This window comes from Poecilia latipinna, unplaced genomic scaffold, assembly GCF_001443285.1.
Source record: "Poecilia latipinna isolate Pla-1442-1.1 unplaced genomic scaffold, P_latipinna-1.0 Scaffold199, whole genome shotgun sequence".
NCBI classification, from domain to species: domain Eukaryota; kingdom Metazoa; phylum Chordata; class Actinopteri; order Cyprinodontiformes; family Poeciliidae; genus Poecilia; species Poecilia latipinna.
Genome location: NW_015112815.1, coordinates 287985 through 300183, shown reverse-complemented (window position 1 = coordinate 300183; position 12199 = coordinate 287985). Strand labels below are relative to the sequence as shown.

The 12199-nt window shown below is 41.1% G+C and overlaps 1 protein-coding gene and 1 long non-coding RNA gene across 2 annotated transcripts in view; one reads left to right on the top strand and one right to left on the bottom strand.

Annotated features, from left to right (window-relative positions):
• Positions 1 to 4442, top strand: part of LOC106946654 (adenosine receptor A1) — a 12329-nt gene extending 7887 nt beyond the window's left edge. The window contains exon 3 of the mRNA XM_015031159.1: positions 875 to 4442. Within this exon, the coding sequence (XP_014886645.1) occupies positions 875 to 1038 (164 nt within the window). The 3' untranslated portion in view covers positions 1039 to 4442. The remainder of the gene's footprint in view (positions 1 to 874) is intronic.
• On the bottom strand, positions 1401 to 11435 carry LOC106946656 (uncharacterized). The gene is made up of 4 exons (XR_001424809.1): positions 10417 to 11435; positions 9977 to 10250; positions 9659 to 9873; positions 1401 to 1979 (listed from the first exon to the last, which is right to left on the bottom strand). It is a non-coding gene; the product is annotated as an uncharacterized LOC106946656 (long non-coding RNA).
• Between the last annotated feature and the right edge of the window lie 764 nt (positions 11436 to 12199).

Genomic DNA, 12199 nt, shown 5'->3' with positions numbered 1-12199 from the left:
TAGTGAAGTAGAAAGTACAGATACTTACTGTAAAATGTAGTGGAGTAAAAGTAGAAAGTACCCATTATTAAATCTACTTAAGCAAAGTACAGATACACGAAAATTGTACTTAAGTTCCCACCACTGGACATATGCTTTGAAAAGTCAAGCTGAGGTGATCAAACCTACGAATAATTATGTGCCATCTGCAAACAGGTACAGTGGTGGTTGCATCTTGTTGTGTATTATTTTGTTAATACATCAAAATGTGTGAAATAGCAATGAAAGAGGACTAACGTTACCTGAAAAAGCAGCAAGAATGTTGAAACATGGGACACAAGTAGGCTTTGAACAGGACAATGAACCCATCAGGCTAAGATTAGGATTCCCAAAGCAGCTGCTGAACTCTATTTAAAGACTCCTGTGTATGTTTAAGTCCAGGTCCACAGTAAAAAAAAAAAAAAGAAGAAAAATCAACTGATTTAAATCCTGCCAAGAATAGTGGTCAAATATCCAGCCAGAAGTATGTCGTGTGTTTGTTGCTGGCCACAAGAAGTATGCAGTCTGGTGAGGTTAAAACAAACCTCACCAGATTGGATTTGCACAAATCCAATCCAAAGATTGGATTTGTGCATCCAATCTTTGTTTTATAGAAATCCTTGAAGTCGTTTCCTCTATAATTTAGCAGATCTGGAACCATAACTATTAAATCATTTATATTTGTCAACAATATCAACTAAAATATTAAAGAAATAAATGTGGACCACCAACAATCAGTTTATTTATGCGAACGACCCAGTTTATGGACCAAACTCACCAACTGCTGTTCCAAAATATTCCAGCCGTATATATTGCATAAATTTACTGATTTAGTAACAAACCGATCATCCTGCAGGTATCCTCCTGTCTCACGCCAACTCAGCAGTCAACCCAGTGGTCTACGCTTGTCGCATCCCCAAGATCCAGAAGGCCTACGGTCAAATATGGAAGCATCTCGCATTGAAGCTCAATTGTTTTACCAGAAATGAGTCAATTCAGCAAGCCATAACAAGTGACTAGATTAAGAAATGTAAATGTGTGTTTGCAGAGCCAGAAAAAAAGGGTTTGTGTAAGACTTGTTTGTGGTATTTCATCAATCTATCATTGTATAGCGTTAATCATTTCTGCTATTATTACATTTAACACATGAAGACTGTTTACAAAGATTCAACTTGATACGCAACTCTTGCTTTAATGCTGGCTTTATGTTAGTGACAGAAATTTATTAAAGCTCCACTAGAGGGCACCATGCATCAACAAACTCAATGATTGTTGTTCAGATAGAATCAGAGTTGCAGAGTGTGTGTGTGTGCGTTTGTGTTGATGTGAGAGAGTAAAAATAACTAACTTCTTAGCTTCGGTGACTTCTGGACAACTGATTTGAGAAGACTAGTTTTATTGAGATGTACATATTTAAAGCATGTAACAACTTTTGTCCACACACAAAAAAAGCTATAAAATACATATAAATCCTCCTGTAAGACATTTACCTATTCTTTATGTTGTCTGTAAAAAAAAATAATAATAATAATAAAGCACTCCAGCAAAGAGATTGTGTTGAACTGTTCAGTGGACTCCTCAGGGAAGGCAATAGACTGTATAGTTATCACCTCAGCAGGGTGCAGTCCCACCTACCAAACTATACAACCTACTACCTCACCCTGACAGAACCCAAGTCAAACACACCGCACATAAACTGATTGAGGAAGTAATAAAAATAACCCTCTCTCTATAGATATTAAATCAATTACTGCATGCATTTTGACAAGGCAACAGTATTGTCCATCTTTAGACGATAGTTGACGACTGGTTGGCTCAGCTGTCTCCTTGGGAAAGACAGTAGATTGTATAGTTATCTGAAAAAGAGGTTAAAGAACCCCACAACTATTCAATCTACTACCTCAGCCCCAAGGACACAATCTATGCTGCGTCCACACCAAAGATCCACAAATGTCACTCTCCTGCAAGGATATAGAGAAAAAGAAAGAGACAGAGAATGTTAATTAAATAATTTTTGAAAATCATGCTGGACGTCACTTCAACAAATGTTCATCTTCAATGAAATGTTGACAGACAATTTATTTGTGGAACAGAGTGAAACTAATGTCTTGGCGGTTCCTAAAAACAGTTTCTTAGAAAATCTCAGTTTCTGGGAGCTAATGATGCTTCATGATAAGTTTTCGACAGCGACAAACTGAGAAAACGATAATCACTACAAACCAAAGGAGCGCCACATGTTCTTACTGATCGGCGTAGCTTTTTTGTTGCTAAAGAGAAATATGTAGCTTTGTTCCCACCGGAATAAATTACAGATAACTAATTTAATGGTAGACGGACATGCGAAAGTAACAGCCAGTGTGCAAAATCTTAGCAAACAACTCACAAGCTTCCTGAGACTCTGGCATGTGATCGAACGAGGAAAGAAAAAGAGAGAGAGACAGAGAGAGAGAGAGAGTAGTTCGATTCTCTGCCAGGAATCCTTCTCCGGTTTTGCCAAAAACTGAGCTCATTCCAGCGGGGCTATCCCTGCGTTGGAGTGGCTGCTGCTTCTCAGGCGGAGGTACGCACACACAGATGCCTGCAAACACAGCTTCCACCAGCTGTCTCTGATTGAATACAAAGCTGGGATTCTGCCCCCCAAAACACAACGAGGAAACACAAAATGGCGTCCTGCAAGGCTTCGGCCATTTTAGGTCTGCTTAAAAACATTACGAGGTCCACCTTGCGTGTCGTTTTTTTTTTTTTTGTTGTTGTTTTTTCTTCTTCTCCTCCATTTTCATTCCTGAGCCTGCAATCCTCACAATGAAGAGAGAACAGCTGTTCTATCGCAAGTTACAGAGGACGAACCTTGTGCCAAGCAGTGAGCCGAAGCCAACCGACCCAGACGACACGCTCAATCACGAACGTTGAGGCAGAGGAAACTATTTCTTGTTAGACAGCTGGACAGTTCACAGAGAAGGGAGTGCTCACATGTGGCTCGTTCGGCTGAGATCGGGGTCGAAGCATGCCAACAGATTCAAACAGCAGCAACCGAAGAGTTAATAAGCACCAGACTAAATGCCAGGCCGGGGGCCTCAGAAGACGCAGAATGAGTTAGAAGGTGCACCGCTTGCATAAATTAGCATACAGTCGCAACCCCTGAGACTTGGTCCAGACTAGTTTGCAGTTAGTATGCTGTAAACCCCTCTAGCCTGATCACAGAAGACCAGACACGAAAAAAAAAAAAATGGGGCAGGGTGGAGGGGGTGGTGGTGAGGGAACTGGCGTGATGCCCACCTCTGCCACAGAGCTAGTAGAAGATCTATGAACTGTGTTTGCTTGCCAAGAACGATCCCCCTGACTAGACGGCTTGGAGAGGAACTCAAACAGATTATTTGGGGGGAAAATTAGTCAAATAAATTGATTCTAAACATTAAATGCTTGTGGGTTAAACTGCCAATAATTGCTGTCCCATTCTAGGAAGGGAAAGGCTAGAAGGTAAGTAAAGGCCGGAGCTTGTCTGTCACGCGAGCTCTTCTGAGACTATAAACATTTTCTAAGCCACATAAGAGAAGGAGGGCATGCCCGGCTCAGCTGAGGTAAATCATGTTCTGTCAGCAGCTACAGAATAAATGCCCCCCTAAAGCCCGTCTGGGCAGCTGGGCAGGGTCTCAGACAAGAGAGAGGGACGAAATGTATAAATCTCATCTGTCCATCTGACTGTCTTTGCATCTGTTGCTGCAGAATAAAAGCTACAAGTCTTCAAGCTTGCAATAGGAGTGAGCCAAGGACCATGAATCTTTGCCCCCTTGCCCTCTGATAACAGCACTCTGCTGTGACAGAATGAAATGTTTTTCTGCAGACAATTTCCTGTTTCAGCGCAATCATTTGTCTTTGGATGACAGACACAAGTTTTTTTTTTTCTTTTTTTTTTTTTAAAGCTGCACGACTTACTACTCTTATTCGTTTCTCTTTGGATCTTCTCAGCAGATAGCTTTCCATATCTTCAAAGTCAACAAGTTGCTTTTTGAGCAAAAAAGATTAAAGCTTTGCTTGTAAGTTATAACAATCTGATAGAACAGAAACAAAATCCTGGTAAAAGATTTCTGTTGCAAGTCATTTCCATCCCTTTCTTTACTTTTATTTCATAATTAGAAATGTTTGCTTTTACAACTGGCGCTAAACGAACTCGCCTCTGTTTATCTGCCCATTATACAATCTCGAAGATTCAATTAGAATTATTCCTTATGTTCAAACACAGTTTAAAAAACAACAAAAAAAAAAACGTCTCTTCAATAGAAATACATGCAAAATTCAGTAAATATCATGGAAACAAAAGGCCTTAGCTTCCTCTCACCCCCTGGAGGTAGGATTTAAGATGTACTCCTCAACTAATATACAAATGAATTAGTAACCACCCCTCTCTCTCTCTCAAAAAAAAAAAAAAAAAAACGTGCTCGCAGAAGATTCAGCTGCCAAGAAAACTCCTCAATTTTGGAGCGGATTATTACAGGAAGCAGAGGCAAGGAAATACCTACTGACTTGCCTGGTCCCTTCGTCCACGACACGGGATGAATGCTTGGCACAGAGACGCCACTGAGGAGGAGGAGGAGGAGGAGGAGGAGGAGAAAGAAAGGGGGGGGGACCCGTCGATTGGTGCAGGTTCTTGTGTGTGTGTTTTTTCCTTCCCACTCTCTGCCTCTCTCCATCTCTCTCTCTCTCTCTGAGCTTTGTGCCAAGAATGGGCAGCGTCTCTGTGCCAGGCAGAATTTCAATAAGGAGTAAGGAGGTGGTGGGCAAAAAAAAAAAAAAGAAAAAGAGGAGGAGGCTCAGTGGGGGAGCTGGTGTTGGCAGAGGAAGCATGCCACACAATAGATGGAAGGATGAAGAAATCTCTCTGTTATAGAAATGCATACGGATGTCTTAATTCACACCAGCCAGGTTCTCTGATCTTCTATTTAAAAAAAAAATGCTACAGAGAATTTGTCAAACCAGCATATTTCATCTTCCTACCCTTCCAAAGAAGGCCTCACTCCTACACTCAAGAACGAAGGATGCGTGCTCTGAGCCTCCTCCATGCTACCTGGCGTGGCGCCCGCTTTGATGTTCTTTATATCCTCATCAACCCGGCTAAGCACTCACACGACTCGGGCTCATATGTATGTGTATGTACATACATGGGTGTAAGGCCATATGCATTTGCTTACACAAAAACAAACAGGCCAGTTGCCTCATCTGCATGCATTTAAGGAGCTACTGCTTTACTAGCTAATTTTATTAGATTCTTCCGCATACGACTACGTATAATTATACAGATGAAAAAGCTGGACGGAGACGTCAGCAAGAGATAAAAATATGACAGTGGGAAGCACATTAGGCCTCCCATAAGGCAGGAAAATTTATGGACTTTCAAGGAAAATGTTATATATTTTTAAGCGCTTCGTTATTCCCAAATACCACAAAAGAATCATGTCGGTTTTGTGGTGTGTTAGTTTAAGCAACCAAAGGAAAAAAAAAACAAAAAAAAACTGGAACACATAAAAAAAATATATTAAAAATATAAAATAGTCATGACAACAAAAATGTATTCACAACTCTGCTTTCAGTCCAACAACAGTGCCAGGTTTACTAAAACTATAGGCGATATATTTAAATATCTTGAGCTTTTTGTACGCCAGTAGATAACCAATTATTTTAAAACGATACAGCTCAAATGTCCGTCACACATTTCGACCTATTTAAAGTATTTGGAGTGATCAGAGTTTTTCCAGCTGTATGGAGTATGGAATAACAAACCATTGTCCCTGCCACGTGTTGCTCTGCACTGCTGGATAGCTGGCTGAAAGATGCCTAATGAACTTTTCACTCACTATGAAAAAAAGGCTCCTTTGAACCACCAATGGACAGTTAAAAGTAAAGTTGTGACGCCCATCACAACGCTGGTTTAGAACTACGGTCGACAAGCTATGGCAGCCATGAAGACAGCCTGAGGAACTATGCTGCTGGCATCCTAGTAGGGATTGCTGCAAAGCCAGAGACTTGTTGGTAAGACAAAAGGTCTTACCAACTGTCATAATAAATTTAACCTGCCTGCACTGTTTTATTACCGGTCAATTTTAAATGTCTATAAGTGACTTTAAATGTGTTTTAATGATAGAACTGACTATTTATTACCATCTATAAAGCTGTTTTTTGTTTGTTTGTTTGTTTGTTTTTGTTTTTGTAAATTGCCTCTATATTACATTTTTTGTGAAGGTTTCTATATAAATGAACTAAATGTAATTGTTGGAGTAATTACTCTGTAAAAAGCAGAATAGCAAAGTACAATATCCTGCAAAATAAATTCAACAGGTATGTTTTCTCATTTTTGTTGAAGTCAAGATATCAAAATGCCGAACTCTAATAGGGTGAGTGAAACATCCAGCTGATGATGACAAGTCTACTTAAAATATCTGAATAACAAGAATAAGGCATGGACATATTGTAGTTTGTTATTTGTAAATTAAGAATAAAGATTTTATTTCAAAACAGAATAAAGGTTTCTCAGATTACAAATTGCGTTCTGGACAGTCTGTAATCAGTGTGAAATATTTCAGTCCAAGTTTGTGTCTGTTTCAGTCTAAGCTGTTTCTTATACTAGAACGTTAGGAACACAATACTCATGTATTTTTTTTAAATAGAATAAAGATTGTATATGTTATCAAGTTGCAAAGAGTTCCTGTTCAAAGTGCCATTATTCAATTTATGTTTTTCATCTCTAAATGACCTTTGAACCGAAGCTACACAACTGTCAAGATTTGATAGAAGACAGTTTACCAACAATAAAAAGCTCTGCAGTAGATGAAGCTACCATTAGCATTCTTAGTGGCTAACAGTAAACCAGTTTTGATATTATCACATTGCTTACGAATTATTCATACCTTGTCACTCTATTACATTTTGGTTTTCAAAACAGTCCCCAGAATGCTGGTTTTGTAAATGAAAATTGTTAGTTAGTCCACCAAGAGTTTGCGAGCTACATGGCGCTTCTTAAGACAACTTTGAGTTTGACAAAAAAAAAAAAAAAAGATTGTGTTTAAAATGTTGGGTAATAACCAAATTTTACACTATTTTTCTGTACGGATCAAAGAGTAATGCAGTCTGTTGGCTGCCGATCGTCTGGTGGATTGAAGACTAATCCACATTTTTATTGCTGCTAAAGTAGACAAATGTGGCGGTTTGGAAATGTTTATGGATGCAGAAAACATGGACATTGAGGCTTAAAGAGGTCCCACCCATAACTGAACAGATTAGAGTTCAGTTTATAATTAAAATGTGTGAAGTGACATGTTTTAGCTTTAAAACACTGAGCTTATACCATGAAATTGTGGTATTTTTCACAATGTGAAAAATATTGAAATCTCACAAAGGTCATTTAGAGTGGAAAAACATAATGTCTATTAATAACTTGGCTTAGTGACAGTTAATTCAAATATTTAGTAAATATACACTAAAATGTTTAAAGTAGGTTAAGGCACATGTCCCAAAATTTAATAAAGAATAAATGGCCATCTAATCATACCATAAATACCATCTGACAACAGTTTGCTGATTCTTTAAAAGCTTCTTTCTTTCTTTACACATCAGAACTTTTAAAAACATTTAATACTTTAGTTTTCTCCATTTACACTTCCCTTCCTCTCTCAGGGTTTTCAATTTTTTACATTTTTCCCCCATTTAGATGTGGCGTTACCGTGGTTTCAAATGTTTCTGATGCCTAACGGTGTTTATCTGACTTGTCATTACACGCCTACATGTTAAAGCATTTACAAATTCTATAAACATGCATGCACATGCAGCCTCGATACATACACACAGATATGTATACAATGCACATATACACAGGTATTCCTTTTCAGAATGGGTGTGTGCATTTGCGTGCATGTTTCTGTTTTTTTTTTTTTTTTCAGAAGCGTGCAAAAGTGCAAAGTGGTGTATGTCAGGATGAAACAGCTGCAGCTTCCTGCATGAGAAGAGAAACTTCCTGTTGCCTCGCTGCAAACTGTGGCCGGTCAGCCAAGATATCAGCCAATCAACTGAGCCGAGGCTGAATGCAGGAAGTTAGCCTGACTGCCTCTAGGAGAAAAAAAAAAGCTCAGAAACATTATGAGGCAACACGATAAGTTCATCTGAGGATAAGAGAGGGGCGGGGAAAGAGCTCTCCCACTCCTACCTCTCTCTTTCTGCCTCTCTACTGTAACTCTTGTTCTCTATTTTTTCCTCAAACTACTTTTTGTAAATTATCCTCTTCTATCAGTTACCCCGATGAAAGTGTTTCTTTTATTGATTAGCTAACATTTGCGAGCGTTAGTTTGCGGCATAAATTATTGCAAAGCAAAGTGAAATGGCAAAGCCTGATGAAAAAGAAACTGGTAACAGCTTAACCACGAATTGTGAGGGGCATGTTGAAAGGGTCTGCTCATGTTTACACGTGGCACGTAGGCGCCATTTTAACGCCAACCCCTATTTAGACCTAGATACAGTAAGGTAATAAGATATTCAAATACAGTCCAAACTTTGCATGCCGATACTTCATTATAGTTCGACAAGTAAGCTTAGGAAAGCTGTTTGTTAATTCACTTCTTCTGTTCTCTCAAAGTCAAAAGTAACATCTGTATTTGCATGTTTTTAGCTTATACTGGTGTCTGACGTTTCTTGGTGTTCTTAGTAGTTAAACATTAATCTCTTGGCTATTTATAGGAAGTAGGCAAACAAAGATGACTCTTCGTGTATAAAGGATATTTTTTTTCAGCATGAGAGCAGATGATCTTTTTGCTTTACAGTTGACAACTAAAAAGAAGAACTCGAAGTCTTTATGACATACCAGCACCGACTGTTTGCTTGAACTCATTCCCGTTACTGCCGGTTTCCCCTCAACTGTCACCGTGTCATAGATATTTATATGTTATCGACTGCGAGTTAATGTTTCAGGACAATCACCCGACCTTTAGCGAATTGCCACACCCCTGCATTTTGGAGAGATAAAACTAAACTAATGTTTGCACAAATGCACGTGTCGTTGAGTCCGGTGCCACTTCTCGGTAGTACCAATGAGACAGTGCACGCGAGTTTGCAGTGGAATAATTTGCAGGGTCATTATTTTTGTGCTAGCTATCAAAATGGCGCAGAGGAACGAGATTTTCCACTGGTTGATCAGCGGTTAACTTTTACTGACCGGGGCTGTCTAGCTGAGTCGACCCTCTTGGGTCAGATGTGACGAAGACGGCCTGGCATTCCTAACGCCAGTCTCCAAACAGACACCTGTTCAGATACAGACAACCACAAAGAGACTGTGTACCGTCCTGTCAGAGCCTGCTGGAGCAATGGGGAGGGAGGAGGAAGAGGAGACAAAGTAAGGAGTAGTAAAAGGATGGTCAGCAGGGAGTTGAACTCTGAGCTGAAGGAAAAGTTTCTCTCGCTACGTCCATTTAGCCAAAATGGTGGCGAGCACGGTGCGGCGTGGCAACCAGCGACGGCAAACACGTTTTACGGGAGGAAGACCGTGATGGAGAGCAGAGAAGAAGGTGAGAGATAACTGCAGGAGATATGTTGCAGGACAGTAAGCAAGACGAGAAGAGGTTGTCGCAGGGATCGAGGCAAAAAAAAAAAAAAAAAAAAATACCTGAGGCCTGTATGTGGTGAGGCGGGCGGGCGGACGGGCTGGCTTGGCCGGACGACTGGCTGAAAAGAGGGCCGTGATGGCGGGAAGAAGGGAAGCGAGAGGAGTAGAGCGCACCCTCTGAGAGCTACACCCCCTTTCCCACAATCCCCTCCTACTGGCGTGAGTACGTCCGTCCGTACAGAGAGTAACAGAGGGACGTCTGCTCTCACACAGCCCTGTAACCAAAAAAAAAAAAAAAAAATTAAAAATGCACAAATCAGAATATCAAACACTGTGTACACAGCAAGGAGGAGAAGAGCTTAAAAATCAAAGACCCACCTTACTTGCAGCAGCGTGTCACCAAACCGGAGTCTAACTTGGGAACAGACACATACAGAAAGAGAGCGAGGGCAGACCAAAACACAAACACACACATGATCAATTAGCCAGCTTTTGGTTCGCCCTCTGCTCTGCCCCGTGATGCGTTTGCCTCGGTCTGCCTGCCCACTTTGGCACCTCTGCCAAGAGGGAAGCGGAGAAAAGGGAGGGCGGAATTGGGCGGCGGGGGGTTGCGTTGTGGGGAGGACATTGAAGAAGGAAGGGAGGGGACATGCTGTAGTGAGACGAGGAAGAGAGAGAGGAAGGAGGAGTTAAGAAAGACAGTGTGCCACGAGAAAAAAAAAAAAAAGAAGAAAAAGAGAGGGAGAGGAAGCATGAACTGTCATGAGCAGACACAGTGACACAAAGCAGCGAGCCAGCAGCGAGGAGAACTTGCGGACATTTGCATGTTAATCATCCGACATCAGGAAGCACGTGGGGAGTGCGACACCAGCGCGTCCAGACATTTCTGCCATCTCGCTGCATCTCGACACATTTTCACAGTCAGGAAATTAAAATAAATAGAAAAAAAAAAATACTCTGATCAGTCTCTGTCCAGAACCCCAGTTCTGCCCTCTTCTTTCAGTCTCTCTCCTCCATCTGAGCCCAGAAGAGAGGGGGGAGGAATTTTGAGGTGTTTGAGAAACTGAATTGGTGGGCAAGCAGGAAGGATATTCCGAGGAATTTCACTTTTTTTCTCCCTTCTTCTTTTGGTCCTTGGCAAATTCCTACATCTCTGTTTCCCTTCTTGCATCAATGTGAGCGGAACAGCAATCAGCACTTTGAAGATACTGTATTATGTCAATCATTAAAAGAGGAAATCAGTTTACTCATACATGGCCAACCTTATCTATTGCAGCCAATCACTGGCGTTTGAGCTGCTGTCCCGAGACAAGCCAACCAATCAGAGCTCACCTCTGAGCTTGTATCATTTTGAAGATGCTGGAGTCGATTCTAAAGTAAAAATCAATATTTTTAAAAATTTTAATTGCAATTTTTTTTTCCCCCAACTTACTATTGACTATTTGAAGAGAAAAAAGTAAATCTTGCTTCTATAAAACATAGAACGGCTAATTCCTTATTGCAGCTGCTGGATAAATAGTCCTAGAAACGGACTGAATGAGACGCAAGCAAAGTATTGGAAGGCTTCCCCTTGTCCCGGATCGCTCACTGCAGACACAAAACCCTGCCATCCAACTCCAGCTTCTTTGCTCAAAGTCCACAAGACTTTTCTGGAAGATAGCACAAAGGCCACGCACACACACAGACAGTACACACATACAGTACACACACGCAAACACACGTGGTGTGAACGATCCGGCTCTTCCGTGGAAGCAGAGATTCAGCCAGCAGGTTGGACGGCCCCTCGACATGACGTCACGTCTCCTTTGTTGTTTATGAATTTATTTCTCTCCTCAGCTGAACCCTCTGAACCCAAGATCCCACCCCAATCCAAACCCCTCAGAGAGCTCCCCCGCACCCCCACGACACACACCCTCCTATATCTACTCCCCTTCCCAGTCCTGTCCTCGAGCCCTACTTTTACCCCCACCTACACCCGCCAATGAAGAAGAGCAAATATAGTTTGGCTTCAACAAGAAATAAGAAGGTAGAGGGAGAGATGGACACAAGGATATATATATGAAAAAGAAAAGGGTCCAGATGTCTGTCTCACTTTTCTTCTTCTTTTCTGTTTCGATTGCTCCCTGTGTCTCTTCCTGCTTGGCTTGTAAAAGTTTCAGCTGCACGGCAGGCCGGCCTCTTTTGGCACCTCTCCAGCTCTCGACTTCGCTGTCCCCCTGCCAGGAAGAGAAGGAAGAGAGAGGACAAATATAGTCACAGCTAAACTGTACTGTAACGTTGCACGGGCAGATGTGCACTGGGAGCACAGCTATCATTTGACTTTAAACCAACACACACACACACACACACACACACACACACACACACACGAGAAGAAAGCATTCGTCTTTGATGAGGGAAAGATGGCGTGTGGAGTTTGAAAGAGCTGTCCCACCGTCTGTGATGTCTGTAAATGGCTCTAATAGCTGCATGTGATAACAATGTGTTTTAGTGCTCACAACCAGTTCATACAGGGACACGTTCCCAGTCTTGTTTTTCCTGTTATCAAGTCAAATTTAAGAATAATATTGAATTTAAATAAATATAGCTATTTAAAGATCC